At 33.4% G+C, this 17,500-nt stretch overlaps 1 protein-coding gene across 1 annotated transcript; it reads left to right on the forward strand.

The window, feature by feature from the left end:
* The first annotated feature begins 3 nt into the window (after positions 1 to 3).
* Positions 4 to 15,732, forward strand: LOC128223062 (uncharacterized). Its single transcript, XM_052932300.1, has 11 exons — positions 4 to 37; positions 5,902 to 6,559; positions 6,684 to 6,737; positions 7,068 to 7,571; positions 7,857 to 7,922; positions 8,851 to 9,354; positions 9,883 to 9,964; positions 10,232 to 10,374; positions 12,183 to 12,225; positions 12,460 to 12,637; positions 12,848 to 15,732. Exons 2-10 carry the CDS (start codon positions 5,908 to 5,910, stop codon positions 12,575 to 12,577), a joined length of 2,166 nt encoding a protein of 721 aa, XP_052788260.1. The 5' UTR covers positions 4 to 37; positions 5,902 to 5,907; the 3' UTR covers positions 12,578 to 12,637; positions 12,848 to 15,732.
* Positions 15,733 to 17,500: the final 1,768 nt, after the last annotated feature.

A 17,500-nucleotide genomic window follows, 5' to 3' on the forward strand; every position in this document is an offset into this window, starting at 1 on the left:
AAACCAATTCAAAAGCGAAACTGAGTTATTTAGCAAGGTAAGAAATTACTATATTTGTTTTAGTTTAAGTTGTTTGTTTGATGGACACTTGCAACAGTATGTTCACCGAATCGATGCACTTGCATTCTTGTTACTTTATTGTTTGAGCGGAACATGATACCCTGTACTATCTATATTGTTTACTAATCGTCATGACACTGAGTCGCCATTTATTATCATTCATTTTTTATCTCAACGATGGATGCCCCAAGCCGATTAGGTTACCTTCATGATTATCATGGAGTTTTTAACATCCAATCAACACATTCGTAGAGTAATGTATACCTTTGATATATTTAAAATCATCAATACTATTTTAAGAGTATACATACTTCTGATGCCACTAATATATTCCTTTCAGTATACATTATTGTCTTTGAACAGTGTTGAATTCAGTTGACAGCTGAAAACTTAAAAGTGAAGGACAGGTTTTAGCCACAAAAACGCTTATACGATAAGCTAAGATGAGATAAGATTAGATAAGGTAAATTGTATTACCAATCAAGGGTGATGTGATATATGACATGTGGATCATAAAACATCTGTAAGGTGAAAACAATAACGAAATCACAGCAACATAGGTGCTTATGCAAACCGTGTTCAAAACTTAACCTGACGATCAAACACAAATAACATGAGCTTATATGGTCAATATTAAACATTTCCCCATTCATTGTTTCCTAGGTTAATCTAGAGACTAGAATATTTTCTAACAGACTTATGAATGCATTACTTAGAATATTTATTATTTCATCTTCAAGCCATTCTGTCCATTAGTAAGGCTACTCATCACCAATAGAAAACAACTTGTCTTGAGTACCTGCCCTAACCAGTACAAAGGGTACTCAGATGAAAGACCTTCAACAGTGCAAAATGGGTAGGGAAGGCCAAAAAATAAAACGTTTCAAAAGGTCATGTGTAATTTAGTTATGAGGAAAAATCTTTTTCGGAAGTAAAATACATATTCTTAGTGACATGTTTTGGGTAAGTAAGCAGTTGACCAAATTTACGATAGAAGATTTTATCAGATTTTGGATAAAAAAGCATTCACAGTTTTTTTCCGACAAGTTTGCCGACATTATTAGTTTGTTTTTGAGTCGAAATGCCCGAGACTACCTTATCAACAATGTCTTGTGTGTTCTTGATGGTATCTTTCCAAATAAGAATGATATTTAATACAATTAATAATGAAAAATAGTGGATAAAATTCATTTCCTTGTTACAAAAATGCAAATATATTTCTTAAAATAGCTGCAATCACCACACAGCCCCAAGACATTGTTGATTTGGTAGTACTGGCAATATTCATTTTGTATTTATTTATTTCCGGAAAAATGTAAATGATCTTTGATTGGATATCTGACAAAATATTCATTCGTAAAATTAGCTCGACTCATAATTACAGCAACACAAGTTGTTTCGAATATATGAATTGTGCTTGCTAAAATATTGAACCTCGAAACTAAATAAAAACATTCTTTTTAAACAATTTAGTTGTGGGTTTTCAAATGACTTCTGCAGGGTGTAAAGCCTTTAATGTTTTCATGTCATAAAACAGAAACGTAATTATAAGCTGTTAAATTTGCTGTTTATATGGACCACACAATAATTATGGACCTTGAAAATCGGCCGTATATTTATGATTAATACTTATGTAAACAGTCCACATTACGCATGTAGCTGGAATCTCACTTTGGTTTAAACGAGAAATGGAAAACCGATTTTAAAGCAATTTAACTGAATTACTAAACCAATTAACACTTACATATCTTTGTTTCTTTAAAGTTTAAGTTGCTTGTTTAGTGATCAATTGTAAGAGTGTTTTCACCGAATCAATACAGTTTAGTTTTTCAAACGACTTTTGCAGGGTGTTAAACCTTTAATGTTTTCATGTTATAAAACAATTACTTAATTATAAGCTGTGAAATATGCTGTTTATATGGACCACACAATAATTATTGACCTTGACAATCGGCCGTATATTTATGATTACTATTTATGTGAACAGTCCATAAATCGTTTGAACAGCCCTCGTATGTAGCTGGAATCCCATTTGGTTTAAAAATATACTAGTATTGGAAAACCGATTTAAAAGCAAAGCTGAATCATTTAACCAGGTAATGTAACTCCATGATTGGCATTCAATATTCAAATTTACTTTGTTATAAGTTCATTATTTGTGCGTTTCTCTATCTCTGTGTATCAATTTACATACAGTAATTACGGGTTGAAGTGTATTTTTGAACTATTTATTTTGGCCAGTTTTATGTTTTTTATTGTCATGCCATGATTCTTCGGGGAACGGGCGCAAATATATATATTCTTATGCCAACACCAAATTTCGTGTACTATACAAACTTAAAATATTTACTTTAAATTGCATAAGTATAATGTTCACTGGTTTGAAAAGATTCAAACACCGTGGGACACAAATACCAAAATAATAATATGCTGCTAATGGCAGCAACCTAATGTTAACTTACACAGATGTAGCTTTAATTTGAGTAACAACAACTTATTCCTTGAGTGAACACTATATATATTACAAAAATTTCAAGTAAAATAGCATTTTCTAAATGCAAATGCACATAGCTTAACAGCAAATATGTGTTATTGATTTTAAAGGACAAATGGCACCAACTAGGATAACAAACTATACAATTACATGATTTGATCTATATAAAAACACCCCGTTACTTGCTGCAAAATAGTAAGACATGGTAAAAACAGATTGCATTCCACTGTCATGCGTTTCATAAAACGTTGAAACACGTCTCGACCATTTCCTATCGAAAACAACCTCGGATATATATGGACGGTTAAAATGTCATTTTAACTACGCTGCAAGAAGATCTCGTAGTAATTTATATTTAGCAGATACACTTAATGACTTAACCCTTGGGAATCTTTTTTAATTATGCAATAGTACACTTCACTGGCAATTAATTTAAGCTTAGATATTATAAATACACGTTAAAACCAAACACATAATTAATACTATTATTTTTTTGTTTACGAACTACATCTACTGAAGAACCGGCATACATGTGCATCCGATGTTTCTTTCGAGGGAAAATGGCCGAGGTGTTTCGAATGCGCTGAAATATTGAGGAAACTGTGGGAAAGTCTTTGGAATGTATTTGATTACCTATAATTTTACTACGAACAATGTTTGGGCGTAAACGGGTTTAATGGTTATATGTGGTTTGATGGTAAATCATCCCTCTGTCAAGCGTTGACAAAGCCTTTAATAAAAACCTATATAGTTCTTCGTTTTAAGATTTTTATTTTCAAATTTTTCACACGATTGTTGATGTATGAATATTATCCGGACCTCACTTTTTGGTAATAGCGATTTTATACGATATTTACGAAAAACACATACGGTAACTTGATTAAATTAAATAATAAATTAGACCAATCATAACATCACAATTAATTACGTAAAGATATAACGTGTGAGGTTACATTCCACTATTTAAGAAACGACATGTCTGGATTAGTTGCCCCTGGAAAAATGTTTTACTCTATAAAATATCCATTCCATCCTTGATACAATGTTTATGCATATTGATAGGATAAGTCAGATATAGCGAAATACGCAAAACAAAAACAAGACCAAAAACATGATAGAGATTATAAATGTAGCCTCAGTTGATTAACGGGCACAGTTAAATACGCATACTACTAGATTTCAACATGGCGTATGGGTTTTTATCGTAGGTTCAAATCCCAGAGGAAGTTTTATTTAATTGAGTAGTATTGAGTAACATCAAGCGCTTTGGAGACCGAGGAAAAATCGGAGTCAGACTGCTCGTCTTTCAGAACGGTAACATCTGATGATAAGACGCGTTTTTTTTGTAATTCGGGTTTCTATTTCTTTGAGAACATTACTGATTAATTCATTCGTCTTGATTGTACAATGATGATAAAAACACATATATCAGTTAATACATTTTCATTTCCGATAAAAAAGACTGTACTCTAATATTTTATTCCTTTGGTCAGTATCCAACTGAGAACAAATACGATAATTAATCTGGATAGAGTAAGACACGACTTTACGTTTACACAAAATGACCATTGCAAAACGTAAACTGTCTGAAGACGATTGTACAACTTTATGATTTTATAACGATAAAGGTAACTATTGAAACACTGATAACAGCATCTGCATTTCCGATTATCTCGCATACCGCGTTATCTTGGGCGGACTGTAGGTTATTTTTGACTGTTTCATGTCCGGTCCAAAAAAGGGCAATCTAAAAACAATCGGTCATATACGCTTAACAGCTCTAGAGCCACATTTCCAACCATTTTATAAGCTTAAGAATGTTTGCCTGTAAAGCTACACCAAATTAATGTTTAGTTCCTCGGATTTTTGCCAAAAAGGTTGGAGCGAGCCAGCGAAAAAGACAAAAGTTTTCATAAAAACCGTAACGAGCGAAGAGCGAAAAATAACCCATTTTAATGCCATCTTGAACTGAACCTCTAATGGACATTGGGAAAATGTCGGAATAAATACTATTTATTCATCCGTGTTTAGTACAAACATTATATGGATAAATTCTTATATAATTAAAACGTACTTTAATATGACGATCATTCATAGTAATAAATAACCCTGCTTTTAATAAAAAGTTTAATAAAAAAATCACTGCCAAATGGCCCCGCATCCCCGAATACCTATGTGAGGCCCATTCCTGACTATTTTCAATATGAAGACAAAACCACATTCACTAGGCACTGCGGGGCCACCTGAAAGGTACAAACACAGCCCATTGCCTCTGCTGTCCCCGGTATACCCCTGGAACAAGGGCGAGGGGTGGGCGGGGCAGTGATTACAATTGACAGGTGCATTACAATCCCGGATTATGCTGCAAATAAAAACAAAATATAAGGTGATAAACTTAGGCTTACTTATGTTGAGGTATATCCAGACCAGTGTTTATATCGGTATTTGTGAAAAGATATTTGTTCAAAACTATTGTTTTGTCAGAATTTGATTAAAAATGAGCTTGATACATCAATTTGGACCAAACAATGACTCATGTTCCAGTTAAGTTGACCTGTCATATTCAGCATCGTTGTGACGAGGTAAAATTTTGGTCCCTTGTATTATGACTTGAATAAAATAGTAAAAGTTGATCATTCCGATTTCCATTCAAAACGAGTCACTAATTACGCTATATAATCGCTACCAGTCTCAGATACACATGCTTTATTGCTTAATGCTTGCTTTAAATAATGATCCTTTAGTGCATGAGACGATCAACAATGACTTCAAGCATGCTCAAAACATATTTATTGTCAAAAATAAGATTTAATTTCCAAACTTCGAGCCACATTGTTTATACCGGAAGCCGCCATTTTGATTGAATTTATTGAAACCCATGCTAAACCGATCGATATACAGTATAAAAACACTACGCATCGGTAACTTCCCTTTACAAAAACACGAAAACTAGCGTAGAACAATTATACTTGATTATTTTTAGGCTTTTAATAAATTATTACCTGAAAAAAATCTGCTTGGCGATCAAAATGGAGGTCAGGGCGCACAAAAAAAATTAATTTTTTTTTTTTACATTTTCAAAAAAATAGGAGCGGTAAATCCGCGGAACGAAATATCAATTTGGTGTGGCCTAAAGTATGAAAAATAAATTTCAATTATGAGTCATGGCCGTTGAAATATAATTCAGAATTTAAAACGGTCAAACACCTTGTTCAGTCTCAAAAAACACGTTTTTACCAAATCGTTTTGTGATTTTTATATAATGGTAATGGAAATATTCTTATTATAATGTTTGCTTCTGTTATAAAAAATGTCGAGAAACAAACATAATACATGTGATATTGCAGGCAACAATGGCCGACAACTTTTATAGACTCATTAAACTCCAAACCGATATAGCAACACCAGTATTTCGGGATTTACTAGAGAACTGTGCTAAGAAGGACACCAGTACTGGAGAAACTTATACAACATTGCAAAGGTATCTCTTATTAAAAGAACCTGTGATTGGGAAACTTTTCCATAATGCAAAATGGAAGTATGATCAAATATATCCAAGCGGGAAACCATCCTCCATTTCTTCAGTTTCTGATGGAGAAAACTTGGACGTGTCCATGCTATCATCATTGCTGCTAGGGTTGTTCAGAAAAGGGAAAACGCCCATTTTACCATCATCAATGGCCATGGATGTGAGAAACATAAAGGACGTTCGAAATAGCAATATTTTGGCTCATGGCTCTTCTACCAAAATATCGTCAAATGATTTTGAGAACACGTGGACTCTCTTAGAAAACGGCATACTCTCGGTTGCTGGTTTAATAGGAAGCGCCACCTATCTGGATAAAGTTAAAACGGAGATAAAACAGACGCTACTTAGCAACATGCCTGGAATGTGGAATACTTGCGCCAAATGGTTTACAAGTGTAGTCGAAGAACAGGCGGACACAATTCGTCAAATGCAAACATTGATAGACACTGGAACAGAAATGCAAAGACATCCGTCTGGTTTGTATCTAATACATACATGATACATGTCTTAACATTTTTTTATGTATTGAATCTATAAACTGTATCCAATCATTTTAACATGATTTAAATTTCTTAAACGTCATTTATAACATATTTCCAGGAAAAGATCAAAAACGCTTCAAGACCGTCAACGGAAAACATAAGACGTTAAAACGTAAGCGACCGTTACACTTAATTGTATACGCTTTTAAACATTTTGTTTCAACAATAATTGATTTTATTTATCGGGCTATTTCAACTGTGCTTAATTCTTCATTCAAGCGAAACACACCGTTTACGATTCGCTTATTCTTTACTAAATTTTGTCCTTTTTTGCGCCATTTTTGTAAAATTGTTCAAACCGTTTTTCACATTTTTCTCCTGCTTATCCTATTGCTTAGAATTCAAAAAATGTGCCGTAAGTTATTAATTTACGTTATATGATAAAACGAATTTATTGGTGTTTCACACGACTGTATGATTCAACAACTTCGTTTTGTCACAGACAACTTTAAAACACTAATGGCTAATAGCCCGACTGATGGTATTGCGCTCTCCACGGCCACTGCAGAGATACGACAAAAACTGGCCTCAAACAAACTAGTTATTGTCACTGGCGATAGTGATTCTCAGTATGAATCTGTAGCTTTAGCAGCAATCAAAGGAATGCCAGATTTCGACGAAGAATTTTGTGTTGCTATTAGTGACCCGCAGGAATGGGGGAAGATGGAAGAAGAACTCGTTAGAGTTGTTGTCTTTAAAGACCCGTTTGGATCAGAGGAATTTGATCGAATAGAATGTAGTAAAATGGTGGAGACATTTGAAAGACTAATTGAAAAATCGAAAACACGAAAAATGCCGGTTTCGTTTACAACAGTTATTTTGACGCAGAAGCGTATACTCAAAAACGCCTTTTCTGCTGTCATTGGTCAAGAGCACGAATTGTTTGGAGTCATTTGTGAGCCGTGTAAGACTGGATCAGACAGTACCAGTCCAATAGACGTTGAAGGTATTTAACTTATAGTACAGAGCGTAGACTTTTTCATTCAGTTTATACAACTTTTGGCTAACACATTATTGTTCTTATAACATGTATTATTACATGGATAAGAAGAAGTCTTGATAATCATCATTTCATACTGATTCCGAACGAAATATTTGACGCTTATGCTTGAAGTAAATAAATGCTTCTTGACCAAGAATGATTTCTGATATTGTATAAAAATAGAAGTACTTTAGTTGGTAGGTCATAAAACTATATAAGTAAATTTGCTTTTGTTTCATGTAATTTCAGTTGAAAAAATGCCTTCCTTGCGAAAAAAGAATCAGCCCCGGAGCCAAGCAATGAAAAACATGTTAGGTATATATAACATGAATTCTGTTTTGTTAAGGGTATATGTTTATATAGTCTCAAATGCTATTAAATATTCCAATAATATTTTCCAATAAAACGTGTACGGATGAAGTTTATGTACACTTAGAGAGATAAAAAAGGTTTAGGAAATTTACAGCGTAGGAGAGCGAAATATTCAGTGAACATTGGAAGGCAATGCTTTCGAACATATGGGCAGGTACACGTCTTTTTCAAATGTCCAGTAAAGCAACCGCGATTAGTTCAAAATGCATTTTTGTGGGTCTTAGGTGATGATGTATGTATTTTAAAGAATATTCATATATTTAAATGATATAGTTATATAATATAACATGTAACATTCAAAGTTTTAACTTGTGCATGACAAGGAGGTATTCGTTGGCATGCGTCATGATTAGATACATTGTTCTTAGGTCTAATAAGGACTGCTATTGAATGTGGTTTTCATTTAGCTTATTTTGAGGATTATATAATCATATCTTATAGACCGAGGTTGTATTTGAAACATTTATAAGTCTTTACATGTTGCAATAATGACCCTTATTTTGAGTTAATAGGATATATTTGATACCCCTTTGTTGAGCAAATACAACTGATGATAATGTCTCAGCTTAATTAGAACAAGTATTTTGTTAAAAATTTAAGTCTGTTCCAATGAGCCCCAATATTCATTTAAACAAATATGTTGATGTGTTTGATGTATTTGTCTTGTCTATGTTTTTTTTACTTACTTTGCGTTTAGTGCCAGGAAGGCCTTAATCCTTATCCCCTAAACAGGTCCTTATTAATAATTTAGCTACTGGGCGAGTCCTTGTATTTCAATTGTATGATAAAAGCAGTAAAATCTATTAGGATTGAATGAAAGCAGTTGTAAATTAATAAGATTGTTTGATAAGTTAACTTTTTTATTTTTTAGATATGTCTTCTGTGTATTTAGAAGGACTGCAAAAAATTGAAGCACAAGATAAAACAAAATATGCGTTTGGAGAGCTCAAAAAGAATGGTTGTTTAGTCATCACAGGCAAAGAACCATCGGATGTAACTTTGTTTGTAGTAAACTTAGCTACAAGAGAAAAGGGAAAGAATACAGTTGTTCTTCGATGTCCATCGGCTATAAAAGATATTGAAATTAGAGTCATCGATATACTGATAATAGACTTCTTTGCTGGACAGTTCGTTCTTGAAAAGGAAAAGGCGAAGCGTTGGATTGATGAATTTGACTTGCTTTACGCGCTATCCCAATCACGAAAGTTAAGTATCATTATCTCTTCAACAAAATCTGTTTTCGATGCCCTGAAAAGAAGTTTACCGCAAGTTCAGCCTTTACACCGGTTGCTTTCGGGGATAGTTGACGTGACAAAGACCCATGTTTTAAAGCTGATAAAACTGGAGTCTGATGCGAAACGGGATTTGAATGTTCGTAAGTTTAGACTTTCATCAAAAACATTTTTACTGTTTTGTTGAATTCCTACAATGTAGTTATGATATACGTAAGGATTAATTGTACCCTGAAGTAACTTCAAACTTTAAATATCGCTCTTCGTCGTTGATTTGCCGAGGTGCACATAACTATGTAGAAAGTGATCTAGTGATAATGTGCCTACCTATCGCCAAGGGGTTGAGCCAAGCGATAAGGGCATTATATTGGTCTTTAATAAAGACACCACACATATCACGTTTATGAATTTCATGTAATCTGGGAAAATGTTTTTATGTGAGTGTGTCTGTCCGCCCATTTTTTATTATTTGTCAATGAAAAAAAATTGATAATAGCAATAAATTACAAAGCGAACACATAATTAATGATTTATATTACGATGGTTATTAAGATGATAATGGCGATATTTCTTTGCTGGTTAAAAGCTCGAAAACAAACCCAAAACAGAAAATTAATTCATGCATAATTTCAATTATCTATCTTCTATTAAATTGTTTCAAATAATTTCAGAAGCCGTCCAGCCCGCTCCGAAAACATTTGGAGTAAAGGACATTGAAAAAGTAATCGATACAACTCTTATGTCATTGGAGAGGTAAGTACCTTAATGAAATAGGTAACAAAAGAATAAAAAAAAAACGCACGTATTTGAGTAGTTTATCTAGATTGAAGGGTTATGCTATAGGAGCTGATATTTATATCATCTCCTGATGGTCAATAGTACAACCGTTAAGTGACACGTATAACATTGGTGCCAACTCCTCAACAAAAATACAATTCATATTATTTAGGCCTAGCCCATGTATTACAATTCGCGAATGTTTGTTTATACCCCTGATACAAACTCCTTCTATTCCTATAGAAAACAGACGTCGAGTGAACTCTCTCTTCACGTTTGTAATCGTCAAGTGGCGGCTGCACCAAACACAAAGCCTCTACAGCACTGCCAGGCCGCGCTAAAAGAAAGGGCTTCCCGTATGAAACGATCTCGCCTTCAGTCCGCAGGTGACTACGACCTATATTTTAAGATACCTTACGGTGAATCACTTTCACCAAGACGTGTAGTGCCTAACTCCCGGAACCGATTTCATAAGTGTGTCGTTAACCGTCCTATATCATATCGTATGCATTACGTATCCATGTTATAAAAATGTTACTTAACGGGACACTTACAGTTGACAGACACGGGTTAAACGAGATAACAGTCATCAAAAATAGATTTCTGTTCATCTTCTTATATATTGCTTATAACAATATGACGGTGAATATGTTGTTATTTGTCAGACGCGAAAAACAACACAATTGTTGGCTCATACTGCTAAAACAATATCCAATAAAACACTTCTACCAGCGTTACACCAAGTTTTGAGGCTGTAGGCTGCTAGGCCTTTAGAAGTTCATAACAGTAAATCGGAATATACCATCGGCAGATCGACCTAACATTTAAACATTTGACGAATTAATACGCGCACGGGCGTATCAACCCCAGCGCTTTTAGAACGGTGGTAAACAACCAAATTTACATTTCCAATCTGCTCTAATAGCTATAAAGCTGCGTCCTGCACAAGTAGCTTGCTGTTATAAATATTTGTTCTAGGATGTTGAAAATAGTGCGAAAAACAGCTTTTTGCGTAATTACGTAATTATTTTAATGTCGACGAGTACAAAAACGCACTTTAAATATCAGAATACACATGAAACACACGTTTCAAAATGAACGCGAACTGAATCTTTCGGTTAAAATAGAATCTGGGTCATCGGTTTCGGTTTTTGTGTTAAGATTTTGGCATACTTGCGGCTGGGGATCTAGACACCATCAGTTGATAATATAATCTGGGTTATCGACCCTTTTTTTTATCTTATTGAGGTTACAATATAATGCTCATTGGCGAAAGATATCCAACCAAAATGATTTAGATTAAATTAAAATATGTTATTCAATCATATAATCAGTGTGTTGGGTGATGGTAATTCATTGATTGCTATTGTTTTTTGTTTGCCTTAAATAAGCTCTTACTTATGGCATATTTTTACACCAGTGATGAATCTGTTCATTTTGTCCACGAGTGATATAGGTTGAGGGCAATATTAAGATACACCAATATAGATAGAGTATACATATGATGTTGATGATACGCCCAAAGGAATTTTGCGCGAAGATCCTGTGTTGTAGTAAGAGACCTTAAACATAAACTTTATTAAAATGCACAATGCATTTGGTTGGATGTATTTGGCTAAGGTACGTTATAACTAAATGCTAAACACAGAATGTGGTCCAGGATGCCCGTATCTCTATATTTAAAATTAATAGCTTGCATATGTCTGTGTGATGCACACAATTTATAATTGTTATACTTTGGATTCTTTCTAATATGGAATCAGAAAGAGAAACATAATAAATATCTCAGATAATAAATACTGTTTAAACAAATGGATATGTTTCCATAAGTCTGAATGAACAGAATCGGTATCATTTAAAATCAGAAATTTAAACATTAAGGTGTAACACCAGGTATGAGGCCTACCAAAAGGGAACTATAATGGCCTTGAATAATAATAGTCCTTGGAACCAGTTTTTACAAGAAAACGGACAAAACAGTAATTCATGTTATCTAAGATATGTTTTTAAGTCAATGTGTCCGTTCACCATTTATTAATTATTATTTTTCACTGACAATATTTTGACCAGTGGTAATAAATTACATAGATATAATGAATTACGATTAGATGTCATAAGGAATTCAACAGAAAATTCTAAAATCTGCATACATTCAATTATTGATCTTCTTTTAAATTGTTTCAAATAATTTCAGAAGCCGATCCGAACACACACGCGAAAATCCGACACATGTATAGGTAAGTAACTCAGTGTTATAGTTAACATTATTGAATAGTATGAAACAAAACGCACGACTTTGAAAAGTTTCTCTAGATTGAAAGGGTAATGCTATAAGAACGGATATCAATATTTGCGTGCGATGGTCAATATTACAACCGAATGCAATACAATTCGAGAAAGTCCGTCAATAACAATAGTAATGTTAATAACAACATGTATGCCCCTAAAACAAACTCTAATTATACTTATAGACCGTCGACGTTAAAGGAATCCCACGGTCATCATCAGGTTCCGGCTGCACCAAACACGAATAATTCTCGACAGAAACGCATGACCGTATTAACACGTAGATGGCATGCCATTGTTTAATCTGACCGAGTGAACAAATTTAACCAAGACGTGCAGTGCCCAACTCCCGGGACCGATTTCGTAAGTTTGTCGTAAAACTCCCTTATGCATAACGTATCCATATTCCAAAAACATTACTTAACGGGAGGCATATAGTTGACAATAGATGTTGAACTTCGCAATAGAAGAGGTAAACTTATAGATTTGACATTCAGCGATATTAGACTACTGTTAATCTTCATATAAATTGTGTTTAACAATATGACGGCGATTATGTTGTTTATGTTTCAGTCGCGACAAAACATCAAAACTGTTGGCTCATACTGCGAAAAACAATATCCTTTACAAACACTTTTACCAGCGTCTACCAGCGTTGCTTGCTCATTACTTATATGGGATCTAAATGACCCAAAATAATTTTGTATTTTTATTCTTTATTTTAAGTTAAATCAGACGGAAAATTTCATAATTTGCCACATATAGTTTTTGGGTTGTTAATACATTCTTGTTATTTTTTTTAAATAAAACCAAAACAATATGGAGTCAACTAGCATCCAATATGTACACATCTGTGGGTCGGGTGTCGTTAAAATGTTTTAAAACGGATGCTACATGGCAGCATAGACTCATTTTGATAATATTCAGTGTTATCTTATTCCACATCTAAAGCTTAAAGCCTCATACCTAAAGCATTACGATAAGGTAACATTTTTTAAACAAATGTATGTTTCACAAGTCTGTACAGAAGAAGAATCATTTATATCTATAATTTAAACATTGGTTTATTTCTTCTTTTACCAAACGCCAACAAACCTTAATCAAATAGGCGTTATCTAGTGACCTTGTCCAACGGGAATACCAAAACAAGTTATCATACAGTCATTGATTGGAAACAAATGCAAACGCCGACGCAGTACATGGTAATGTGTTTATTATGTTTGCATGCGGCACATGTCGACTAGGTTGTTGATGATTTTGTTGTTATTATTATTGTTATTGTTGTACTTTTATGAATGAGTTTATGATATGTATCACATTATTATCTTTAAATGTTTGAATCTACAAATACATACCCTAAACTACAAGTTATTAGAATACTATCCTTCAAAGATTTGTTGTAAACGGCTTTAGTGGCTGTCTTATCAACAAGCATGCGACGAAATATTATAGGATAATGAATCGCATCTAGATATTTAGAGAGTGTCACAAAATGTTTGAATGCTTGTACAAAATAATATTTCGAGTTTCTTTTAAGTATTTACCGCGAAGTTTTTATTGTCTGGCATTGTAAAAGTGTCACAAAATGTTTGAATGCTTGTACAAAATAAATTCTTCGTGTATTTTCTACGAATTTTTCATTGCCTGTCATTGTAAAACCATAACTTGTCATAACCCTACTAATTTATATTGAATTTTAGAAAGTGTCACAAAATGTTTGTACAAATATTTTTTTTCGAGTTTCATGTTAAGTATTTTCTGCGAATTTTTCACTGTCTGGCATTGTAAAACCAATACTTGTCTAAACCGTACTAATTTATATTGATATTTAGAGTGTAACAAAATGTTTGAATGTTTGTACAAAATAATTTTTTGAGTTTCTTTTTAAGTATTTTCTGCGAATTGTTCATTGTCTGGCATTGTTAAACCAATACTTTTCATAACCGTACTAATTTATATTGATTTTTAGATAGTGTCACAAAATGTTTGAATGCTTGTACAAATATTTTTCGAGTTTCTTGTTAAGTATTTTCTGCGAAGTTTTCATTGTCTGGCATTGTTAAACCAATACTTTTCATAACCGTACTAATTTATATTGATTTTTAGATAGTGTCACAAAATGTTTGAATGCTTGTACAAAATAAATTTTTCGTGTTTCTTTTTATGTATTTTCTGCGAAGTTTTCATTGTCTGGCATTATAGACCAATACTTGTCATGACCGTACTAATTTATATTGATATATATTTAGATAGTGTCACAAAATGTTTGAATGCTTGTACAAAATGAATTTTTCGAGTTTTTTGTTACGTATTTTCTGCGATTATTCATTGTCTGGCATTGTAAAATCAATACTTGTCATGACCGTTCTAATTTATATTGATATTTAGATAGTGTTACAAAATGTTTGAATGCTTGTACTCTTTTTTCCGAGTTTGTTATTAAGTATTTCTGCTAATTTTTCATTGCCTGACATTGTAAAACCACAACTTGTTAAAAACGTACTAATTTATAGTGAAATTTAGATAGTGTCACAAAATGTTTGAATGCTTGTACAATATTTTTTCCGAGTTTCTTTTTAAGCATTTTCTGCGATTTTTTTCATTTTCTGGCATTGTTAAACCAATACTTTTCATGACCGTACTATCTTATATTGATATATATTTAGATAGTGTCACAAAATGTTTGAATGCTTGTACAAAATAAATTTTTCGAGTTTTTTGTTACGTATTTTCTGCGATTATTCATTGTCTGGCATTGTAAAATCAATACTTGTCATGACCGTTCTAATTTATATTGATATTTAGATAGTGTCACAAAATGTTTGAATGCTTGTTCAAAATATTTTTTTCGTGTTTCTTTTTATGTATTTTCTGCGAAGTTTTCATTGTCTGGCATTGTAAAACCAATACTTGTCATGACCGTTCTAATTTATATTGATATTTAGATAGTGTTACAAAATGTTTGAATGCTTGTACTCTTTTTTTTCGAGTTTGTTATTTAGTATTTCTGCTAATATTTCATTGCCTGACATTGTAAAACCACAACTTGTTAAAAACGTACTAATTTATAGTGAAATTTAGATAGTGTCACAAAATGTTTGAATGCTTGTACAATATTTTTTCCGAGTTTCTTTTTAAGCACTTTCTGCGATTTTTTTTCATTTTCTGGCATTGTTAAACCAATACTTTTCATGACCGTACTATCTTATATTGATATATATTTAGATAGTGTCACAAAATGTTTGAATGCTTGTACAAAATAAAATATTCGAGTTTCGTGTTAAGTATTTGCTACGAATTGTTCATTGCCTGGCTTGTAAAACTATAACTTGTCATTACCGTACTAATACATATTGATTAAAGTGCTTTCCAAATCAAAAATGCTTCAAGTGTACAATAAAACAACCTTAAAACGTATTCGTTGTTAAAGAAAAATCGAGTTTCATTGGAAATAGAGCTCGCCATAATTGATGTCATAGGAAGTGAGTGAACATGTATTGAAAATACGTTAAATAAATGTTTTTATCAAGATGAATTTTTTTTAAAGTATATTACACAATATATTTTCAAATTGAAACCGTCGCACGCATTATAAAAGTCTACGAGTATCATTTTCTTGGTGAACAATGCCTTTGAAAGAATATTGGTTGTAATGTAGTCATTGACCCGCTTGTTGATAATTTTCATTAATGTCGCCTATCGTGTTTAGGTTTCCAAAGTCTCTACCAAAACCTGGAAACAAATGAAAAAAATGGGCTCACTGTTGCTTTAAATACGTACTTGAATTAATTTCAAGGGGGCGTTATGTCGAGCTGGCGTACCTTTATAAGAATCAACACTGCTCTTCTCATATGAAAGATGAAAGAAAAATCCTTACTTATCTACTAGTCGAAAGTGGCTATATCTCTCGTCGAAAAGCACATTGTAAGGCATACTGCGCGATGTAAACCGGTAAAAGGTCTCCCAAATCCGTGTTATGGGTACAAGCTGACGCCCCGTGCTTCTTTGGAACCTTTTACAACACCATGTCTTTGTCTAAAAGACGGCGTCAACTAGAATAAAAAGTCGGTGTATCGCGACATGATGTCTATGGAACGTTCCCCGTCTTACTCAATATACCATCGATTTTCAGAAGGGATTTTTTGATTCGTTACGCATCAATTCAGTTGTTTGTGCCTGGAAATTATTAGAAAGTATGACAAAACGGCTTTCATTTAACGTAGTTAGATTGCATCAAGACCGGCATTTGAGCCTTGTAATCGGACTTTTGGGTGTCCATAAATATACGAAACATCTTGAGTAATTGTTGATTGAACGATCATCACGTTTGCCATGTAATGAGAAAGAGAGATTTGTGACCTCTCAACACAGGCAAGTCGCACAGTTGCTTCAACACAAGATACTTAAGGTTTTGACTCTGATCACTGTCTTGACGAGACGGAAAAACATAAAAGAACACTAAGTTCTTGAAACCCCCACTAAAAACAACAGCCACGGTTAATCATTTAACGGCCAGGGTTTTTGTTGACTATGCCTGTGCGTATTTAATTTTGTGAAAATCCACCATCCTGTCTTCATCTAACACATACATCATGGACGGCGTATACAGCATCAGCTTTGGCATGGCCAGCTTTAAATCCTCTTTATATACTGTAATCTTTTACCACCGATGTTTGGACATGTTTTCTCGTGTTGGTAAAGAAGTGGGACGAAAGCTGCGAATGGCCTTTGTCACATCGCGTGAAAAGCTAGAGAAACAACGAAACCTTTGTGGGTTTAACCTTTCCTATAACAGATAATATCATGTTATTGCTATTATTCGGCTAAACTTGGAAAGCAAAGTGTAATAAAACCTCTGAAAACCCGGACCACAATAAATTCCAGGGTATACACCGGACATCTACGTTCATTTTGTTACAGACTTCGGCTGGCGTTTGCGATCGCTTAATTACCTCCGTCCTGCTCTGAGTTACAGACTTAGGCTCAGAATACTGACGTCTTAAATGTGAACGTATGTATAATATAACACATTTTGACAAAAATGTGTGTCTGATGGAGAACAAATTATTTGTAACAAGTATAACAATTATTACCATATTTGCTCATGTATTGGCATTTTACAACAACAAATAAATTAATTCGGAGTCTGTGTGTCAAACTTAGATTTAAGACGTCACTGAGGCTGAAGGGCCATGATAACGACCATTGGTAAGTCTGTAAACTTAA

Source organism: Mya arenaria, chromosome 17 (genome assembly GCF_026914265.1).
Source record: "Mya arenaria isolate MELC-2E11 chromosome 17, ASM2691426v1".
NCBI lineage: Eukaryota > Metazoa > Mollusca > Bivalvia > Myida > Myidae > Mya > Mya arenaria.